Here is a 23,705-nt window from a genome sequence, read left to right as displayed (position 1 = left end):
CAGTAAACACAGCAGTCAGCCAGTGTGGAAAGAACAGCCCGTACCTGCTCTATCTGGCGGCCCTGACAGTGAAAAGGTAAGCCTGAGTTTTCCCATGACCTTGGAATGTGGTTGAGGAGCCTCAGAGTGGCAGATCTCAGTCACTTTCTTCCTATTCCGCTTTAAATGTATCTGCTGTGCTGATGTCAGAGGTTCAAGTCTGCCTGCAGCTTTCGGGGGGAGTTGTTTGACCAGAAGAGATCCCTACAGCTAGTGAAGTTTGCTCTTAGGCTCTGCCAGCTCTCCCATGGCTGAGTTGAGCTGAATGACATCCTTGTCCTCACAAAGATGAGCACAAAGAGCCTGTGAGATGCAGGTCTTGTGGTTTACCCACTTGAAATGAAAAGGTTTAGGTTAAGATTAGCTGTTGAGCTTTGAGATGTTTAGAGCTGTTTTCTATCAGTTTGACAGTTTCAAGGACCTGCATTGCTGGATAACCTTTCTAGGGCCAGCAGCTATGTAAAGGTGGAATGGCGAGTACTTTGACCGGAGGCAAATCTCCTTTACTGTCACTAAACAAACAACAGCAAACGGACAAGTCAAGAACGAAAAAATTTATTTATTTTTTTTTTACAAAGGATGATTCAAAGGTTTTATTATTCTTGAGTGGTACTTTAATATTTCCACTGAGTGAGACTTTCAGGTTTTTTTCTTCTCTAGTTCAGAAGTCAATATTCCACTTTAACTCAGTCTGTTAAACTTTTGTGTAGTTGCTGTTTACTTAAAGATACACTTCCTGATTTTGTTAAAGTGCCCACCACAGGTCATTGCTGATGCAGTCAACCAGATAAGAAGCCAGCCAGAGAGTTGTATGTACAACATGCAGACTAAGCATGTTTTATCAGGCACATCAGTGAGTGAATCCCTAGTGGGTTTCAGTGAAAAAGATTATACTGTAATATGATAACAAAAATCCCTCCATCAGGATGAACCACAGTTGAAGAGGCCTGCCCTGCCTCCTGTACACTCTGTTAGTATTATGGCATAACACGTTTCAATCATCTATTGTAGTTATACACGTAATGTAACTTAATCAAGGAGGATAAAGAGGGTTGTGTGTAGTTCACAGTCTGTAGTGCAGGGGTGCCCAAAGTTTTGCCCTTGGAGGGCCAAAACTGCAACCTCATAGTGGACCATGGGCCAAAAGCAAGTACCTATTGTGTTGTGATGTTAAGATGCTAAATGATACTATTGTATACGGGAGCCCTGAGAGGAAAGTGAGGAAAAACATCTAGTGATCCTTTCATTCATTCATAGTGAACCAAGTCTGATGTAAATAGTTTCCTCTCCTGTGCGTATGACTTAAGAACAGGTAAAAAAAAACATGTTTTGCAGGATAATCTTTTGAAGGTCCTCAACTGTTTTTTCACGTACCCTTCAGGTCTTCTGTGGAACTAGAATCCCAAGTTACCCTTATTGAACCTAAGTGTCACTCTGCCTCAGACTATGAAAAATAACTTTTTAATAATAGATCCAACATATTTAATGAGCATTTTTACCTAACAAAAATGTATTTTCTGCTACAAACATTGTGGGCAGCTCTGACCCAGTGAGATTGCCAGAACCTGTCTCTGCATATAAAAAAAAAAAGAGGAAAAAAAAAAACAGGCTCCGAGGCAATTACTCCCAATGTGCGACAACCTAAAGTTGATTTACATGTGGTGAGGAGAAAACAAATCAGCACTGACATTGCTAGGGCAGACTAATGCCGGGCTAAATAAACTCATGCAGTGATAAAGCAGATTATTTGAATGTAATTAATCAAAGAATGAGAGATTCTAGTGAGCTACACAAGCTGTTGGGACAAAGGCCAGACTACTTCTTTTCAGTGGTGGCAGTCCAGAACACATCTACATCCACGTGCTTTAACAGCACAGCGCCTGTTTTTAAAGGAGTGCTGCAGGGGAATACTGACAATGCTGTTTGTCCTCATGTTGGGTCCCCAGGAATGACTGAGAGACTCAACAACTTGGCTTCCATTGCAGACTTCTCCTCAGCCTAAGCTAGCCCAGTGCCTCTACATGTCATTTTACCTCCCAACAGAACACATACATACACAAAAGTACACACACGCACCACTTAATGTCTCCATTATTAACTGCTTTGAACTGCACTGATGTGTTGTTAGGCAGCAACGTATGTGTGTTTGAGAGAGAGAGAGAGTCGGGGTGGTTGAATTAGGCGTGGAAGTGATCTCAAGAGAAAGGGAGGGCTCACTGTGTCAATATTTGTTTAGGAAATAAACCTTTATGTACATTACAGTAACTGTAGCATCTGTGACTGCAGTTAGCTTGCTGTTGCCTCTTTCAGAAATGTTACCTTGCCTCCATATCTGTCATCATAGTAAAATAAGTCATAGTTCAATCTTTTCCACTTTTGTCATTTCTCATTGTGATGTAATTACTTAATGTGCAATTCACATTGCTTAACCTGGATACCCAGAGTCAAGGAGAGAGCCATGGGTGTATGAAATGGTCCAAACATGGCAGCATTTTCTCCTGCCCTCCACTCAGGTGTGAAACCAGGATGTTCTTTTAACAAACAAAGAGAGTCACTAGGACTGCCAGATATCATCTCATCGTTTACATCAGTGTTGCTACAGCACTCAATTTTCTTTTTTTTCTTTTTTACTTTTTTGAAAGTCCATATTTCTCAGTGAGATCGGGATTTATGGCAATATTTAAGACATTTCCAAAAGTGGTTGATAAATTCAGTGTTAAAAAAATGATTCTTAAGATATCAGTTCGTCACACGAAAAGTTCTTGGACAATGGTCCATTGTGAATTGTGAGTCATATCATTATTCTGTCATTGTAGACATCAGCTACAGACAATGCTGCGTGTCTATTGATAGTTACCATCCACAAACTTACCCCTTCCTCTGTTTGTCTGATCTTGTGGTTCTGTAAGGGTGGAGGGATGTTTGACACGCTGTATGAGTGGTTCTGGTGGGAAAGAATCTGGCTGCCTGTGAACCTGAAGTGGGCCGATCTGGAGGACAGGGACGGCCGGGTGTACGCCAAATCCTCACATCTCTACGTCACTGTCCCCTACGCCTTTGCCTTCTTACTCATCAGATACCTGTTTGAAAGGTAAGATCCATCAATGCACCTGCTCTCCCAAACTGAACCAACAGCACATCTCTCTCTGTTCAAAGATTCAACAGAACATTACAGTTTTTAAGGAAAACTTTGGTCATATCCGAACGAACAACTAATAAATTCTACACATGTGTATTGTCTGTGTATACCAGGCCTGGTATATCTTATTCATCAAGTTTATATCACATTGGTGAGTAACAACTACATATTTGTGAGCCATTTTTAAAGATTTACATCAGAAGGGACCATGGACTTGGGAATGAGAGCCATGCACAGACAGGGTAGGTTGTCAGAAGTTATGGAGACAACCTAAAACATTGTAAGTTAGAGTATTTTCATACTTAATCACGAAAAGAAAAGTAGCAAAGTTTGGAGGAGCTACTAGTCACTGTGGTAAATGACTTGACTTTCAAAAGTTACATAATGACACATTAATTCTGAATTTTAGTATCCCGATCCCTTACAAAGTATGGGCCGCAACACATAAACCCCAGTCTCTGATGTCAAAGTCTTGGGCTTTGAATGCTCAAGCCTGTCTGTATTTAATGTGTTGCAGGTGGATAGCAACACCACTTGCAATCTCTGTTGGGATCAAGCAGAAAGTCCATCTGAAAGCAGAGGATAACCCCATCCTGGAAGCCTACTACACTACAAAGTACAGAAATCCTGCTCAGGTAAACATAGTCCATCTCAAATATCGGTCCTGTTACTAATGTGCTAGTTTAAATATCAATAATGTTCACAAAACATTTCCGTTAACGTCATGATAACATGAAACTGCACCGTGCAAATCTCAGTTCTGAATATGGAGTCAGAATAATTGTCCAACACAGTGGAAAATTGGGTGCTTACTATTAGTGTAAGTGTTTAAGAACTGGATTGTTTTGACCTGTCTGGTTGCCTGACAGTCATGCTGCTTTTGGTACTCTATTAAAATGTTATCATAACTGAGTGTCAACCATGATACTGCAAGATACTGTAGATTAAAGAGTCAGTCCACCCAAATTCCACACATTATGTTATGAAATTATCTTGTTTTTGAAGATGTGACCATTTTTTACTTTAACTCTTAGAGGTGTTCAGGACCTCATTAGTCTGAGGAGGCAGGTGCTTGCCAGGTTTCACTCGTATCTGAATGACTGAACACAAATAACAATTATGTCCTTTAAGGTTAAATGTGGAATCCCACAATAACTCATTATGGCTTTTCGAAGAGAAGAGAATTGCACCTCACAAATCCATGTTGGATGTGATAGAACTGCCTAGAATTAAATATCAAGAAGGCCAAACTGTTGATCCAAACCGAAAAGTCTACCTTGATGGCAACACAATACCTCAGAGCCACACAGTCCAGATTTGGGGAATTATTTTTCATCCCTCTCCAACCTATGAGCAGTATAACAAGAATGTTACTAAATCTGCCTTTTTTACAAATCTTGTCTCAGTTACTTTATTACAGACACTGAAGTCTCTACATGCTTTATAACATATGGACTCAATTACTGCAATATTCTTTTCTCTGGCCTGTCAATAAAATTAACAAGGGCTCTTCATTTGTTCAAAACACAGCAGCCAAAGTCCTTACTAGAACTATAAAGGCTAACATATTTCATTTGCCTTTATGTCTTTTAATTGCTTGCCAATACATGCCAGAGCTAATTTTAATATCCTTTTCACAAGGCGTTAAATGTACTGGACTGCCTGGTAATCTTGTCTTATCACAGAGTGTGCTCTATTTGTCCACATCACACCACTTTTTTTTTAGAATCAATGTCCTTGTATATTAATTAATTTACAAGCCTCACTGTTGACTGCATTTATTGATTCATTGATTGACAATACAAAGTACAACCACCACCAGTCTATACTGTAGGTATGTGTGTGTGTGTTCACGTGCTTCCAGGTAGACATTGACGGGCTGTCGAAGAAATGCACTTTGTCAGTGAGACAAGTTGAGCGCTGGTTCAGAAGACGACGCAGTCAGGACCGTCCTGGAGTGCTGAAGAAGTTCAGGGAGGCCAGGTCACTACTGTGTGTGTGTATGTGTCTGTGTGTGTGTGTGAGTGTGTGTGTGTGTGTGAGAGAGAGAGAGATAGAAAGATACTGTCTGTGTGAGTGATGTTATTAATAATGCTAACTGCCACAGTCTATACATTGTTGTCTCCCTTCTGCTTCCTACAGCTGGAGGTTTGTCTTCTACCTGTTCGCGTTCATCGGAGGAATAGTAGCATTATACGATGTGAGTAGCTTATATGATTGAAAATGAGGCCATCTAGACCAGAAACACAACAACTTGAGACAGCTGTCATATTTCAAAGTCACTATAGCAGCCTTGTGTGTGGCTCTATATATTTGTATTAAAGCTTTACTTTCTGTATTTCAAGTCTCAATATTTTAAGTCTTACATAATAAGAATTTATCTCCATGTTTTGCAGAAAGAATGGTTTTATGACACCCGGGAAGTGTGGACTGGTTTTCCAAAGCAGGTTGGTTTGCTTTTCTAATACACTATATACCATCATATTAACGTCAGAGAATATCATACAGGTTTTGATACTGATTCTATAAAACCTGTTGAATTATTTAATTTCACTTAATCGTTAGTATTATATAATATACATCTTGGTATGGAACTTTAGCTATGTGGTCGTATAAGGGGAGAGATAGTAACCCCTGGGTACATCTCAATTGTCTTTTATACATCTACTTGCCCTTCACTTGTGCCCTTACCATGCATCTTTGTCCCTCACACTGATGACACAAGGAACGATGGAGGTACTGAGGAAACAGGTTTTTAGACAAATGAGATGTACTTTCTTCCGAACCATCATCTGAAGCAAGAACAGTTTTTTAGGAAAAATGTCATATAATCATCAACACATCCTCGTACCAAAACGACTGAATAAGTTAGTTGCCAGGGACTCCTGAAACAACAAATAACCGTTGCCAAAGCAACATGACTGTTGCAGCACATCAGCCACAGGTGTACCTTATATTAGTCGTATGGCTGCAGTCTTATTAGGTTTAGGAAAACATTGAGGGTTAGATTAAAATGTCACTTCTATAACTACTCACAAATGTACCTATGTCACCTAGCATTATGTACGTGATGTAACTTAACTCTCTTAGTAACTTAAAAGAATTCACTTCTGACTTCATGACAGTACCACCTTATTCTGTATAAACTTATTCAATTTCACCAGAAAAGAGGACAAAACTTGGACAAAGAGAAATGATCGATTAAAAAAATATAGCATCCAGTCACCACAGAGGAAGCAGCAGGAATTATTAAGCCACATAAATTAAATAGCCTCATGCTTAAACATCGCACATAGATTCAAACATCAAGTAGTAAAACAACAGAGGGGTGTAGAAACAACATAAACTCCCCAGACTGCAGCCCAAAAAACACACATAATAAAGGAGAAACTGTGCAGTTTTTACACACCCTAGTGCACGTATACATACAATGCTATGTAGTTAGGCAGCCATGGTTGTTAATGTGGTCATCTGGAGAGTGATTTATAAAAATAAGCACTTTTCTGTAGCAGTCACCTGTCTACTGTTAACTGTTTGCAGCAGATTCACCTTCCCTGCTCATCCCTGCCCCCACTCAGCCTCTCTGCCCCTCTCATGTGTACATCAAATTGGTGATTAAAGGAACAGTGGTCCCAAAAATGAAAATTAGTCATTATCTATTCACCCGCATGCTGATGGAAAGTCAGGTGAAGTTTTGTAGTCCACAAAACATTTCTGGAGCCTCACAGCAAAACAGCATTGCAGCATTCTCCTAAACGACCAAAATAGCTGGGGACTTGTTTTAAAATGACATGAAAAACATGAAATTGCTCCATATAGCTCATCAAGCATAATTCAAGTCACTGGAAGCCGAGGATCCCAAATTGATTTGAAAAGATGTTATTCACACCCATTTTAAAGTCAAAATCTTCACTGTATCATGACTATTCCTTTAAGATAGATAGAATCTTAACTATGATGACACAATATGCTTCTCAGGATGACTTTTCAAGTCATTTGGTGTTACCAAATACTGAAAGTGGTCTTCTTAGTAAATTTTATTTAACAACCCCTCTTCTCCATAAAACTTGATAAGAGTTTTCTTTAGATATTTTATTTCTTTATTTAGAATGCTGTCACGAGTGTGAACAAAATGAAATAAATCTGGCTGAAAAGGGACCTTCATTCCAAATACTATGATGTTTTTCAGCTAAACACACTGTGAAGAGTGTATCCCATGGCTATATCAGCCTGCAGCCTATTTGCCTTTGAAAAATGGAGTTGAGTGTGAGGTGACGTCTTAGCGTGAACAATAGATTCAGCTACAGTTCCTTCCTTCCAGCTAAAGGGGCTAGGACAGCCTTCAGGGACCAGTCTTTTGTTTGTGTGTCTGAGATTCACTGTGGCTTCATGTTACCGGTTGTCTCTATCTCTTTCTGACTCTGTGTCTGTGTCTCTCTGTCGGCAGTCCATGCTGGAGTCGCAGTACTGGTATTATATCTTGGAGATGAGCTTCTATGGCTCCCTTCTCTTCAGTGTTGCCTTTGATGTCAAGAGAAAGGTGAGAGGATGTTTGAGAGTGGTTCAATGTCCAGCACTGATAATGCATACATTTCCTGCTTGCATTTCTGGTTCAAGAAAGAGAGTGAGAGAGAGGGACAGGAGTGATTAGTGTGCACTGGGCATATATGCATACAAACTAAACAAACCAAGACTGAGACCTTATTTGGTTTTACATTTCATAGTGCTTACTACCACTAAACCAGGTCAGTGGAGAGCAGTCATCTGCTCTTATCTTGCTGGGCCTGACGTCAGTCTTTGACACAGTGAATCACTAAATTCTTCAGTCCACCCTGTACAAACTAGGCACCTTTATACAGCACTAATCTGCTTTACGTCCGCCCTCACAGTGCAGTCATTCGAAGTGGCAAGGCAAGGAAAAGAGTCCAAGCGTCACTTCTGCTGGGGTACCGCAAGGTGCCTTGCTTGGTCCCCTTTGTGGCTCATTATACACCAACTCTCTTAGTGTCAACTCACATGGTTTTGGGCATCCTTATTGACCAACGAATTGACTGCCTGTCACTTGGTCTTTTCACCTCACTATATGGCATCAGAAAGATCAGGAGCCCATTTATATGAAAAAAATGTTTTTAATTATAATGCATGTACAACTTCATGTAATAAACACTGACAAAACTTCCTGTTCTGCATCCATCTGTTGATGCACATACAGGCTTATTTACCTGCAGAAATAACCCAAAATGCTAAATCTGGTCAGCCAGAATTCTCTGAAAGTACCCTAAATATAGAGTTACTTGTTGTGAAAGACAAAGGTCTTATGGCTGAGTTTTACGTGTTTTCATGTTCACCATGAACTGCAAACGAACAATGACTACTCACTGTGAAAACTTATCTCATTAGCTAAGACTGTGTTACTCTCTCCACCTGCAGAGTGTTGTGGTACTTATTCTGAAATATTTCCCTTTGATCTACCTCAACTTAGATGCTTATATTGTACTTACTTTATATATCACTTTAAACAAAAGTGTCATAGTGTCAAATGAATACATGTAAATTTACACTAAAATGAAAAGAAGAAAATGCCCCCAAATTGATTAACCTCCGAGCAGCACTCAGGTAATGGCCTCATACATATTCTTATTTAACTTCTCTTTTGGCTTATTTGTATGTTGTGGGGATAAATAGACTCTAAACATAATCTACAACTTACATGATTTGTGAAGAGGCATGTTAGAGCAAAGAAGAGGAGGAGCGTCGATCCTATCATAAAGTGGACAAAATTGGCCAGACCATGTCACTAGTGGAGCTTTAGCATGACAATGTCAGTTGGTCCATTGAACAGGTAAGGAGGATGTCTCCACAACTACTAAATATTTACAGTCTCTAGAGGGTGAAATCTGATAAATGTGTGGCTAGCCCACTTACTTTTTTACTTTAGGAGTTTCCAGGCTCACTCAAGAAATGGCAGTTTGATATGACTAAAACTTTTAGGCAAGCTTGAAACCCAGATGCAAATAACACTACAGCCTGTGGTAGTGCAGGTGGGTCTCTAGCTTAGTTGTCTGTTAAAGACTAGAAGTGTTCTCCATGGTAATTTTTTTTCCCCCTTCTTCAGGACTTTAAGGAACAAATCATCCACCACTTGGCCACGCTGGTCCTCTTATCATTTTCCTGGTGTGTCAACTACATTCGTATAGGAACACTGGTCATGCTTGTCCACGATGCCTCTGATGTTTTGCTGGAGGTCAGTCACAAACACACAAGGGTTACAACTGCCCTTTCACCTGATTACATGTTGATACTGGATTACTTTGCAAAAAACCCTGATTGTACATCTTGCCAACCTTTCAAATACTTTTTCTTTCTACAGCAGTGTTCTTCAGACCTGTTTGTGCTCTGTAGGTCTATCTGATATCACTGTGTTGCTGTTGATCCTAGAACAAAATAATTAATATTGTTCCAGGAACATCATTTCAGCTTAAGCAAAATAGCAATAGAAACCATGTCTGGAGCAAGCTGTTGTGGTTGAATGGGCTCTGTCTCATTGGGGAGACCACAGATGGAATCCTGCTTGGAATATATTGTACAGTTCACTTACTGTTTTTACACCAACTTCACCTATTGTTATCCATGTCTTTATAGCTTTTGTCTCTGTTTGCAGACCTGCCAACCTTGCCCACCTACCAGTGAGAAACCTAACACCAATATACGAACCTCTTTTTGAGGCAGTTCGGTATATTGTTTTTCCGGTTTTGTCTGTAGCAGTAATGGATTCAGTGAAACGTTGCAGTTAGCCTACTTGTAAAGGACATCAACATAGTGCATGTAGTTTTTATTTACTATGTATTATTTTAGATATTTTATTTTGACACTTCCTGTTAAACGGATGTATTTTATTTTGAAAGGGTTTGGTAAACGGAAAAGGAGCGAATGGACGGTAAATTAATTGAGGAAAGTAAACAAGCATCACATGGATATGAGGAAATTCATGGATAAAGGAAAATAACTACGGTGTTAAACTAAACTACAAGAGTGATTTGTTAGCCCGGTTTAAAGTGGCAACAAGGCAAAGGCTTATGGTACATTTATGTTTGTGTTGAAATTTAAGTTCGTTTTATGTAAAGCTAAATGCCACAAGCCAATTATAGATGTATGGACTAATGGCTTTTTATTTGTTTTTATTTTAACTCTTACGTTGGTGTTGTTGGTCATAAAGAATTGCTTCGAGGAATAAAATACTTCAGACCACCACCAGACAAAGCTTCATTCATTTTAACTGGCGCTACACTACTATTTGCAACACACACACACAGTAACTTTGACGAGTGGTTAACAACACCGTCGGGTAACTCAACGTCTTAAGAGATCTATAGGGATGCAGGCGATTAGCAGTGACAGCAAGCGGGCAAAGAGGGATCGGTTATCCGGCCACCCTGGCTTGCTTGAGGCACTGAATTGAATTGAACGTGCGAAGCATTCTGCTAGGAGGGGCAGGTGGGCGAGGGTGTTAAAATGTAGCGCTCTGATTGGCCAAAAGCTTTTCACTCCACTTACACGCAGATTGTTGTGGCTCAGCGGCAGAATCAACTTCATAGATTGAACTTGCTTAGAAACTGAAACCAGCAAACTGCGAGATGCAACAAAATGCGTACCTGGAGAGCAGCAATTCGTACAAGCGTACATAAGGGTCAAAATGCGCGCCTAGTACGAAAAATGCGTACATGTTGGCAGGTCTGTGTTTGGTTAGATTTAGGAACTAAAATACTTTAGGAATGCATGGTTTGGCTTCAAATAGAAGCTGTATTTTTTCAGTCTTTTCCTAGTCTCTAAGCTTTGACTTGTGCGATTTGTCAGTGTCAATGATGGCTCTGGAGAAATTATGTTAGATGTTTCCCTGCCCCAACACACCGGACTCAAATATAGTGGTTCTTATGAGGGTTCAGGAGAGGCCGATGATAATCTGATTATTTTAATCAGGTGTGTTGGAGAAGCAAAACATGTAAAACATGCATTTAACAACAATGCAAACAACAATAATTGTGATATCTGGGGTCTTCATAGTACTAAAGACGTTCAAAAATGTGAAATAACTCCCTGTTCATGCATTTGATTCAATCAAGAGGCTAATTTGTAACATCTGAAAGTGTATGCGGTTGTGAGCAACCACTTGCTCTGTGATTGTGAGGGAGACACTTTTTTTGCTTTCTTTTTAGAGCTTTAAATGAATAGTTCACTCTAGAACGAAATTCAGTTATCGACTCACCCTCATGCTGATGAGAAGTCCAGTGTAGTTTCTTATTCCTCACAGTCCAGCTGGAGACCCGCGGGGTACCCTCCTGCAGCAAAAATCCATATAACGGGCGTAAATGGTGTCCCAGACGAAAAGGTCCATAAATCTACACAAAAACTTTGTAATATTCCTCCATACTGCTCATCTGCTGCAATCCAAGTGTCCAGAAGTGGCGACATCCAGAGTTTACTCGAAACAACGTCATTTAGTACATTTTTCTAGCCTAAACAGTCACTATACTATATTTGCCTGGAGGCACGCTCCCACGTGCATGCGAGTCTCCCTCACAGCCACCTGCACTACGGAAGTGCGCCAGACAAGATCAACGAGAACTCGTGATAGATACACAACGGTATTTACATCCTGCTGTGAGCGACCGAGCGACACACAAACACAAGAGGGATCTGCCTGCACTAGTGATTTGAAACTTTGAAACTTACAGCTGGAGAAAAATGTACTAAATTACATCCTTTCGAGTAAACTCTGGATGTCGCCACTTCAGGACACTTGGATTGCAGTGGACGAGCAGTATGGAGGAATATTACAAAGTTTTTGTGTAGTTTTATAGACCTTTTCGTCTGGGACACCATTGACGCCCGTTATATGGATTTTTGCTGCAGGAGGGTACCCCCGCGGGTCTCCAGCTGCACTTTGAGGAATAAGAAACTACACCAGACTTCTCATCTGCATGAGGGTGAGTCGATAATGACTGAATTTCGTTCTAGAGTGAACTATTCCTTTAAGACCGCAGGTGAAAGCCACTGTGGCCGTCTCCAGGCAATGTTGATATTCTGTATCTTGAACTGTTGGCCGCTGCTGGCAGCTCAAAAACAATAGAACCATAGTCTGAAGGCAGTGTCAAATTGCTGTGTGAGAGCTGAGGAAGCAAGAAGAGGAAGGTTGGCTTTGTTTACACTGCAAACAATGGATGTGGCGAGAGCAACCATTGACTGTCTGAAAGAACTTTTATTGCTCTACACTCCATTTTTTCCACTATTCAAACCCCATTTTTATACTCTCATTCTTATTCTTATAATTATTACTAGTAGAAGTAGCAGGAGTAGTAGTAGAAGTAAAACAATGTGTGTACAGTAGAATGTCTGCTGAAACAATGCTAAATGCAGGGCTCGAGTAAAAAGTCATATGATAGATGTGTACCTCTACATTACCACTGAGCATGTCTACCCAACTGGGTAAGACCCCATGTGACTAAAATGCAATGTTTGCAATTGTCGAATCCTATGTTAAGGATATAATGTGTAGCAAATCTGCATTAAATTTATAAAAACTATGAGGTTATATATTTATACATACATTATCCCAAATGTTTCCAACAATGTTCACACCCACAGAAATCCACAAGCTTACCCAAAGTGATGATGGTGCCATTCATCAGGTCACTGTCTGTTACTTACGTACTGTTGTTAGGGTTACTAACTTAATCATCGTTGGGACCTCACCACATAGACAATAGAGGGGCCTGCATGTAAAACCAAAGCATAACATTGGGCCTCCGGGCACTAGCAAAGCCTGTAAACAAAGGGATTACTGCACCAACAACAGTGTTGGGTAAATCACACCTGGTTGCTACAGTTACCCCAGGTTTGAAACTCCCTTCTCCCATTGAGATAGATTTTTGTTGATTATTAGCTAACATTAATAAATTCTATTATATTGTACAGAGCAGTTTTCTGTGATTATTCATGCATATGCTTTGTGATAATAGCTGGTTGTGATGGTCAGTGGTCGGATTCATTTCCCTCACTGTTCCTTTCATTTTAAATATTTAATAAATACTTACATTTAAATTGAACCCTTCTTTTGAGACTATTTTCCGGTCTGGTTATTGGTCCCAACATCATGCAGTGCCCCAAACAGCCAGATTACTACATTAGCCATGAGCTACCGTTAGCCAGCAACAACACACAAGAGAGTGCGTGTCTGTGTTTTTAAATTCAGGTAAACTTTCACTATTCAGCATTCATCAGGGACTCCCATTCTCTCTCTTCTTTTCACCACTCCTCTCTGTAATGTAATGTCAACATTACAGTAACGTGACATAAATACCGACAACGGAGGTCACTTCAGCAGATCGCTGCTGTAGTCAGGTTGATAAACAGGAGTGAAGATAAATCCCAAAAGTTAAAAAGTAATCTCTGAGCTCTCCTCCCGTCAGTTAATGGCTCTGGTTCAGAACAGAATCTGAAGTGACTGTTTATTTCTCAGGTCCGACCTTTAGCAGCTGATAATCGGCTCCTCGCTACATAACAGTCTGCAGAAATCGTATGTTTTGTTTTGATAGGGAGACCCCTAGTGGCAGACATTACATATTGTGCATTTACAGTTGACAAAGTGATATATGGGTTTTGACCCTTGTATTACTAGTAGATAATACTGAAGCTTAATGGTACATGTTTACATATCTACATGTTTGAGCACATGCCTTCTGACCCTGGTGGTCATACTTCAATCTCCACACCCTTATGCGGGGTTCAGACAGGACGCGGAAGTGCCGCGATTAGCTGCGAAGCGCTAAGGAGCGAAGCCATTTTTGTTTCGGCGCCCATGTTAACCAATGGTGTCGTTCACATAGGAAGCGCTCCGGCGCTCTGCTCTGCTGCTGTGCATGCAGCGATCGTTTTGGCATCTGGTCTAATTTCTCTGCGTGCCGCGGCCGACTGTGTCAAGCCGGGCAGGAAGTCAAACAAAGCAACAATGAGAGAATCCAGTCGATTTTCAAAATAAAACAAATTTCAAAATAAAACTATGTTCAATAAAAAAACACCCCGATTGACAGAAAAATACTCATAACTATGAAGTGGACATACATTTACAGTTGTCAGGAAAACATGGTGTTGTAATTGTATGCGGTTATTTACTTACCCATGGTGAAAAAACAGCTCCAAGTGTGACTACAGAAGAGCCGAGGAGTAGAGCCGCTTGCCAACTGCGAGGGGGAAATTCGCGTCTGGTGTGAACGGAAGGGCTGTGGCTCGCGCGAGAATGTCCGAGCGCAGCGCTTCGTGGCGCTTCCGCGTCCTGTCTGAACCTTGCGTTACTCTGTTCCTCTCTACATATTTTTTCCAGGCTGTTTTACATTATGCTGTGATTCTATTAAGGCTTATGTCAGTAAGAATGATATACTGTAGAAAATGGGCAGACTTACTCTGTGGTTTTGAATGTGGGTGATTAACAATACAACTCTTTTTTCTTTTAGTCTGCCAAATTATTCAACTATGCCAAATGGGAGAAAACCTGCCAAACTCTCTTTGTTCTCTTTGCCATAGTGTTTATGGTAACACGACTGATCATTTTCCCATTCTGGTAAGCTCATTAATGTGTGTGTGTGTGTGTGTGTGTGTAAGAGTGTGTGTGTGTGTGTGTGTGTGTGTTTGCGTGCCTGCATGTGTGTGTGTGTAAGAGGGAGAGAGAAAGAGAGAGACTCCCTCCATCCCTCACCCCCCTTCTCTCTCCCTCTTCCTCTCTCTCTCTCACCTCTCTCCCCCCCCTTCTCTCTCTTCTTCTTCCTCTCTCTCCCTCTCTCAATTCAAATTCAATTCAAAGGGGCTTTATTGGCATGAAAGTTTAACAACAATGTTGCCAAAGCATCTGTCCGAACACTCGGACATAACATAACATAACTCCTTCTCTCTCTCTCAACCAAACCGGTCGAGGCAGATGGCCGCCCACCATTGAGTCCGGCTTGACTTATTTTTTTAAAAGTTTAGTTAAACTGGAATTACTATAAACTCAATCTAAAAACAGATTAGGTTGTTTGTACACATCACTGTCCCTAAAGTCACTATTACTAAAAATGTTCATGTTACTTAGGTTTATGTGAAATGCTGGAAACAATACTTATCTGTCATCCATACATAAATGTTGTTTATCGCACTAAGTTTATAGCAGTGTTGCTACCTTATTGGTACCATTTCCAAATACAATGTAATATTTAACATGCACTTTTTGTTTACTAATATTAGGTTTACCTAGCCAAAACAAATGCAGTCCTGCAGTAATCCTACAGGCCTGTACAAGATCCTGCCATTTTTGATGCTGTAGTTTGGGTTGATCTTACTAGTCTAGCCTTAATAGAGCAGGTTGTGCCTTAATGTAGAGAAAACTGTTAAAATATGGCATGATTACAAGTTTAGCTAATATGATAAACATTGTTTGTTAACCTGAGCTGGATAATCACATTTTCAAACTCTGAAGCTGATGTTGATCCACAACCATCTTTGAAGGGATGCATAATTCAGTGAACTTAGATGCCAGTAATATACAAGCTACGAAATACCAGTCTCCACTGTTTTACTTGCCAGGGTTTCTATTGTAGCTATTGTCACAGCTGTGATGACAGGTTGAAAAAATGTAACTATCATCACAACTTAGTATTGAAGTTGCTGACCATGTCACTGCAACATCCCCTGCATTTTAAGTCCAACAAGGGACCTCATGTCGTGTCAACTTACTACTGTTTGCTATCTTCTAATGGCTTAAAACACAATAAGCGAACGCTAGTACCTTCACACAAGACAGGGTTCATTGTAGGCCTGTTGGATTAGACTGCATTCAATGTATAAACTGTGAGAATAAAATGATAGTATTCACTGTAGAAGTTCTTTGCCAAAAGATATGATAAAACTACGCCTATAGGTCTGAGAAAATTTGGTTTGTACTTCTTTTGTACCAATAAAACAAAGAACATAATCAACACAGGACACTGATCTGAACCCCTGGACATTAGAGACTTTGACTTGTTTCCATTGCTGTGTTTCAGGCTGATCCACTGTACCTGGGTCTATCCCGTTCACCACTACCCTGCCTTCTTTGGATACTACTTCTTCAATGTGATGTTGGTGGTCCTTCTCTGTCTGCACATATTCTGGGCCTACCTCATTCTGTGCATGATCAGAAAATTCATGATTGGCTCTGTGAGTATGCTCCGTATGAATTGTATGTCATGTATCAGTGTTTCCACATCATTGATGGATATAAAATATTTGCTTGGTAATGCCATAACACAGTTATAGTAAAAAGCTAGTAAAGCCTTTGAGACTTCATAAGACATCATTTTAATTGGGCTGAACATAAACCCTCCCTCACCTGACTGGATGAATGCACAATTTTATTGGTTGTAATTGGTCTCTGCTGCTGACTTTTAAACTAGACACAATGGTGGCCGTTCATAAAACCCTGTCGAAAGGTTCACACACATTTTCTCCCCAAAATAGTGTTGGAATAAATTTGACATGATTATTGCACCCTAAGGGCCGGATCTACTAAAGGTTTGCGTGTATTAAAACGTGTGCAAACTCCTTGCACACACAAAAAAATGTACAAACTGATTTACTAACAGTGCGCTAAAAGGGTTGCGTCTGTCAAAGGTGCAAAATAGCGCATCTGCATTCAGTTAATATGTTTGCAGCAATGAATATGCAACATGGGGCGTTTACACGCAATTGTGCGTGTTGTGGGTGTAGAAAATGTAAATATATTAATTTAGCACACGCAAAGTGATTTATCAAACCGGAAAGCAATTTTGCTCATAGAAACTGCATCTATATTTAACACGTCTCAAAGGGAGGTGCAAACGGTTTGTATGCGTAATTGCGCACACATAGCTGCGGTTATTGTTGTAAGAACGAGACGCCGAAACAATGGAAGGAGACGCCGAGAACGCATTTTTCACCCTCTTGTGAACATTTTTGGGATGAATGAGGAAACTATCATTAGAACATATCGCCTATCCAGCCTTGCCATTGTGGAGCTGTTGGAGGAACTCAGAGCGGATTTGGAGCCAGCTACGAGAAGGAGTCACGCAGTACCTGCAATAACAAAACTCCTTGCAAGTTTACTATTATTATTATATTTATATTATTATACGCCAATTTTTCTTTTGTTCTTCTTTTGATGTCTTGGTATCTCCTTTTCACTTCATCCACTGTTCGCCTGTTTTTTCCAACAGCATTAACTTTTTCACAGATTGTCTCCCACACAGCGTTCCTTTGCGTGACCGTCAGATTCCTTTGCTGCAGCTCATTGAAATGTTTATTCACTTCCTCTACCAACACTTCTAATTCCAAAGGGTCCAATTTCACTTTGCACTTCCGCTCTCTCAAACTCGCCATGCTGAAAACCATGAAACACGCTAAACCCTCATTTAAATAGGCGTGTCTCCAACACGTTTGCACCTGTTGTCATTAACGCAATCACTCTTAGTAAATCGCCCGCAAACTGCGGTTCAACCCAACACGCAAATTTCTAGATTGCGCATGCAGATTTGTACAAGCAATTTGGGATCTTAGTAGATCCGGCCCTAAAGCTGGATTTATGCACAGGCATATCAAATGTTTTTTTGTTTTTCTGGTTTTTTTGGTGCTTTGAGCGACACAAGTGTCGTCTAGTTTCATTACATTGGAGAGAAGTGAGACATCTTTAGCCGATATCTCCAAAACTCGGTAATTCACACCAAAACAAACCAGATGGATAAAAAGCACTACAGGTAAGATAAAAAAAATTTTTATATACACTGCTCAAATATGATCGTGAATCAGTTTCACCTGTTTTGGTACAAATGAAAGTGACAACAGGTGCAATGGAGAGACAAAAGCAAGACAACCCCCAAAAAGGTGAATGGTTTTGGATGGTGGCCACAGACAATTGCTCTCTCCTTATCCTTCCTGACTGATTCTTCTCTAGTTTTGTGTTCTGCTAGTGTCCTTGTCACTACTGCAGCCCAATCAGGTTGCTCAGGTAGTCCAGCTCCTCCAGGATGGCACATCCATAGGTGCGGTTGCAAGAAGGTTTGCTGTGTCTCCCAGCACAGTCTCAAGAGCATGGAGGAGATACAATGAGACCGGCTGTTACATGAGGAGAGCCGGACAGGGCTGTAGAAGGGCATCAGTCCAGCAGCAGGACTGGTATCTGCTCCTTTGTGTGAGGAGGAACCTGAGGAGCACTGCCAGAGCCCTACAAAATGACCTCCAGTAGGCTACTGGTGTGCATGAGGGTGGCATGAGGGCCTGACTTCCTCTAGTGGGACCTGTGCTCACAGCCCAGTACCGTGCAGCCCACTTGGCATTCGCGAGAGAACGCCAGAATTGGCAGGTCCACCATTGGCGCCCTGTTCTCTTCACAGATGAGAGCAGGTTCACATTGAGCACATGTGGCAGGCATGAAAGAGTATGGAGATGCCATGGTGAACGTTATGCTGCCTGTAACATCATCCAGCATGACCGGTTTGGCGGTGGGTCAGTGATGGTCTGGGGAGTCGTATCCTTGGAGGGTCACACAAACCCCCATGTCATAGCCAATGGTACCCTGACTGCTGTAAGGTACTGGAATGAAATCCTCAGAGCTATTGTCACACATTACGCTGGTGCAGTGGGCCCTGGGTTCCTCCTGGTGCAGGACAATGCCTGCCCTCATATGGCCAGAGTGTATGGCAGTTCCTGGATGACAAAGGCATTGATGCCATTGACTGGCCCTCTTGTTCTCCTGACCTAAATCCAATTGAGCATCTATGGGACATTATGTATCAGTGCATCTGAGGCCACCAAGTACTGCCATGGACTGTCGAGGGGCTCACTGATGCCCTGAATCAGGTCTTGGAGGAGATCCCCCAGGACACCATCTGCTTTGATTTTCAATGTGATTTTGAATCCATCCCTCAATCGGTTGATGATTTTGGTTTCCACTGACTGTTGTTACATCATATTGTTCTGAACAAATTGTACAATGTACATCAGTAAAGATTTTCAACTTCAATATTTTTTTCATCAAGATCTGATGTGTGATTTAAGTGTTCCCTTAATTTTTTTTGAGCAGTGTATATATATTGGGGTGAACTGTCCCTTTAACATAAATAGACTACAATATTGATCAATCAATAAATCAATCAACTTTTATTTATATAGCGTCAATTCTCAACAAAAGTCATCTCATGACACTTTCCAAATTGAGCAGGTGTGCACCATACTCTTTAATTAATTTAATTAATATAGCTGTACTCAGTCTGATTCAAACTGTCATTTGGATCTGAATCCAAAGTTCTGCTTCATTGTCTGTTGTTCCATCATGCTCCAGCCTCCTCATAGAAAATAAATAGGATGCATTGGCCCAATCATAACTGCTTCATTCAGATTAACATTACACTGAGCTTTAAATGTTAGCAGTGAGTGTGGAGGGACTTTGGAGTTTTGGGCCATCACTCCTATCAGTAACTATACTGTACACACACTGAGATCTGGGCACATGGGCACAATGAACTGATTTTGACAACAAGTCCTCTAAATATAATGGCAAAATACTTTTTTATCCATCTCCTCTAGAAGGACATCTAAGTTAAGTTTTGGGAAAGTTTAGGCTCAGGTTTAAAGAAACCAACATCGAAGGTTTTGTTGACCCATCCATCCACCCTGACCTCCACCCTCTGCGGACTTTCCTCAATACTAATATCACGATGCTTCCACCTGAACTTCTGATGCACAACAGTCATAATTCCAACGGCTGCTATCAGGCTATGTCACTTGAGCATGAAAAAATATTGTCCTGGGGTATCTGCTAAAAAGACAAATGGTGTAGTCTTTCTGGGGACGACAGTCTCTATTTGGAGAGAAAAGTTTGGCAAACACTAATTATAACCCAAACTTTTTTATTCAACTTTGACCCATCTTACTTCCTGTAGATAACATTCCAGGTACACTCACACCAGAAAAACAACAGCATTGGTAGCTTGTTTAAATGCCTAAAGCAACGTTTAACTTTACCTGACAAGTACCTCTCACAGCAGAATGAATCCTGTCTGATCATCTGGCTGCTTTTGCGTTTTGCCCATTGACTGTAACAAATAGTGGAAAGCGCCACAGTGACATCACTGAAAGGTTTCTGAAGAGCCTGTGGGAAGCTCTGTATAAAGTGGGTGGTACCGGTTTATTCACTCCAAAACGGTCTTATTCTACATTAGTCGTAAACTAGTGGGCAAGAGCAGGGAACCTTGGGGTACATGTGTTTATGTTTATTTTGAGGATTTTGGTACCTCCGCAGCTCATTGCTACGTACAGGTTGAGAGGCAATACCAAAAGTTTAACAAAAAAAAGTCTGTGCTCTCTTCAACTCCAGGTGTTTATTCCTCCAGAAGCTCTGGACTCTGCCGAAAGCTGTCTCCCTCAGAGCTTGCCATCTCCAGCAGTTGTCTGATGGATAACGCTAACAGGGTCGCTCCATAATCTACGGCTACAGTGTTTTAGTATGATTAACCGCATAGCCAGCCGCACAGTCTGCATTAAAAATGATCAAACACCACAAATGCAGCCAATGATTGGATTAGCTGAGGTGAAGCCGAGCAGACAGCTCACATCTAGCTGTCACTCAAAGCAGCCACGCCCTTAATTATGCATAACTGTAATCCTTAATATCATTTAAATTAGTGAGTTGCAGAACAATTCACCCTCTGTATAGTTGGCAGGAGAGGGGAAATTAGCTGCTGCTGCTATTAAGTGGGACATTTTAACATGGCTCTTTAGGGATTGACTCACTTAAGTTGTCATTTAAGGAACTGCAGTTTTTGGTACTTTGTGTTGGCTTCAATTTTTAGCCCCGTAGGTTGTTGCTTTTTTTTTTTTTTTTTGCTCTGCTGTGACTCATAATGTCGCCATGATCCCAGATACATGTTGGTATGACCACTTATTAAAAACAGAACCTACTGACTGTAGACAGTAGACACGCCCTTACAGCATTAATGATTTAGCAGACTTTGGCAATTCAGTGTTCTCACCTCATTGAGTCCATCTGTACACAATCTGTCTCTGCTCTGTGAGCTGCTCTGTTAGCAAAAACTTGCTGAGCTGCCAGGAGCAAATAACTAACATTCAACAATACCATTACTGTAGCACACATACACACTCACTGGAAACAGACTATGAGCATTGCAGAATGACAGTTGAGATTAACACCTAATTATTTTTGAATTAGTGCAAAAAACTTTGTGACAGAACAACAAATCAGAGGCACTATGACGCTGAAGGAAGTTAACAGAAAGCAGTAAATGAAGAGTCTGACTGTTTCCACTGACAAAAGCATTCAACTCTGGCTCATTGTTCTCTACTGCAGCTCAGGTTCCAAATCGGCTTTCAGGTGGTTGTTTTGTTCTCTTTGCCTTTGGCTCCTGACTCCCCCAGCAGCTCATTGTATTTGCTGCCCACTTCCTCTGCCTCCATTTTCCTCTCTTTTCCACCCTTCCCCTCACATCTGCTTTCATCTAATTTCTCTCTTTTTTATACAGATGACCAGAGATGAGAGGAGTGACAATGAAGAGGAAGAGGAGGAAGACAGCAGCCCAACAGAGGAAGAAGCTGAGGAGCAGCACAAACTTGGCAATGGATTGGCAGTTGATGAGAAGGAGGATACAAACGGCTGCTTTGGATGCTTGTCTCCACCAGAGAACATCTGCCGGTCGAAGACTGTGTACTAACTCATATCCAGTATGAGTATGAGTATGAGTCCAAGATATGTGAAAAATGTAAATAGTCAATACATTTCATTCAATACGGACCAAAAAATAAGCAAAACATGTAATTAATTCCTTCAGATACTGCAACACGACCGAGCCCAAATAAGCCTTCTCACAGTGCTCTGAACTGTACAGGGAGAGACTTTGAGATGTTTTTGGCTCTGTTCCTCCCCACAGTGTTGGTTCACTGCCCTACAGGTCAAAGAGACCAGTGAACCAAACAATCAACCAAAACTTAAACCCCACTGTGTTTATCATCACATTAAGTATTATTTTTGATGCACTGTGACACGTTCCCCCAGCCACTTCACCTAACTGCTTCATCCATCAAGAGCTGCAGGTCTTTATAACAATCTTCTGCTGCTCAACACCACTTATTTATGGTCACAGAGAGACAAATGGGCTTCAGTAACATCACAGACTGTTTGGGGGCTCTCAACTTGTGGGTATAACCCTTTCTGTCCCCCTGACCACCACCATTTGTGTTTGTACTCTGTCACCTCCAAGTTTCCAGTGAGTTTCATGGGAAAGCATGTGGGCAGGGTGTGTGTATGATGGTTTGCCTTGCCTTGGTGCAAAAAATACATGCATGTATGTAGGCGTACTACCAGCAGGAGGCAATAATCACAGGAGCACAGGACAAATGTAGTATGAAGAGTTACAAGTCCAAATCAGGATGAGTTTGGGGATGGCTGGATGGTTTGTTCTTGAAACCCTTAACCCATGTGACCAGTGTTTGAATCCCATGATAAGCAAGCAGTCAGTTGTTACTGAAAACAGTCTATAAATAATACCAAAATGTTTTCCTAAATCTAACCAAGTAGTTTGGGTGCCTTTATTTTGAAAGTGCAAGCAAAGATTGCATGTTCGTTATTGCTAACTTCTAACAGAAGGAGACCATGCTGTTTTCACTGATAGCATAGGCCTAGTCTGACTCAGCTGATGTAGACTGTTGGTATAAGCTTGCCATTGGGTGCCTATTTCAGGCCATGTTCTCCTCCCTAGGATTGGGCGATGTCGGGCAACTTGACATATGACGATGTCTACAGTGAAACATTGTGATGGACAATGACATTGTTGTTTATGAATTTGAGGCAGCATTTCACCTCAGTGTTGTTGTAAGGCAGCAGTTGCGTATTAGCTCACCACTGTAGCTGCTGCTGTTTCCCACCGTTGTGTTACCACCGACATACATCCCATGTAACTCAGCTTTGTTCAGCCTCATATGCATAAAACAACGTTGGCCGACTAGCCAAGGAAGCTAAGCTAAGACAACTGTGTAAAAACAGCATGACTGAGAGAAACAGCGGCCCAAGGGAAAATAAACACTGCTGCCACAAATTTAAACGAGTGTCTTGGGTTCACCTAACTGAGCTGGTTTAATAAGAAAATAATAAACAGGACAAGGAGACGTAATGTTAGTGCACTGAGCAGCAACATACTTCTTTTCATTTCCTCTCCTCACATATCACAAACAACAACAACTCTTGCCCTACGGCAACTCTGAGGGGACATGCCACTTAAATGTGGTCTCTGGTGGGGAGCCTTTTAAGTCAAGATGTTACGATGCTCAGCGATTAGTAGTTGATGACTGTCAGCCATCAGCGATGGACGGTGGCATCGTTGAATGGCATGACCCTACTCCTCCCTTTTGCTATTTGTGTCTTACCACTTTTAAATTCCCTGTTGCTACAGGAAACAACAACCTTGAGGCTAGCAATCTA

General features: G+C 41.1%; 1 protein-coding gene across 1 annotated transcript; it reads left to right on the top strand.

The window, feature by feature from the left end:
* cers3a (ceramide synthase 3a) lies at positions 1-23,465 on the top strand. The gene is made up of 11 exons (XM_084348173.1): positions 1-76; positions 2,949-3,130; positions 3,696-3,813; positions 5,043-5,161; positions 5,321-5,378; positions 5,575-5,625; positions 7,626-7,718; positions 9,294-9,422; positions 14,686-14,792; positions 16,249-16,402; positions 21,754-23,465. Exons 2-11 carry the CDS (start codon positions 2,958-2,960, stop codon positions 21,940-21,942), a joined length of 1,191 nt encoding a protein of 396 aa, XP_084204299.1. The 5' UTR covers positions 1-76; positions 2,949-2,957; the 3' UTR covers positions 21,943-23,465.
* Positions 23,466-23,705: the final 240 nt, after the last annotated feature.

This window comes from Pagrus pagrus (assembly GCF_965226575.1).
Source record: "Pagrus pagrus genome assembly, chromosome: 1".
Taxonomy (NCBI): domain Eukaryota; kingdom Metazoa; phylum Chordata; class Actinopteri; order Spariformes; family Sparidae; genus Pagrus; species Pagrus pagrus.
Note: the sequence above shows the minus strand (reverse complement) of the source record. Positions and strands in the feature narration are given on the sequence as shown.

What these genes read in the sequence shown, in the direction of transcription:
- cers3a (XM_084348173.1), top strand. Translation starts at nt 2,958, where the DNA reads ATGTTTGACACGCTGTATGAGTGGTTCTGGTGGGAAAGAATCTGGCTG. An exon ending in AAGAAGTTCAGGGAGGCCAG is followed by an intron (nt 5,162 to 5,320) that starts GTCACTACTGTG and finishes TGCTTCCTACAG; the next exon opens with CTGGAGGTTTGTCTTCTACC. An exon ending in GGACTGGTTTTCCAAAGCAG is followed by an intron (nt 5,626 to 7,625) that starts GTTGGTTTGCTT and finishes CTCTGTCGGCAG; the next exon opens with TCCATGCTGGAGTCGCAGTA.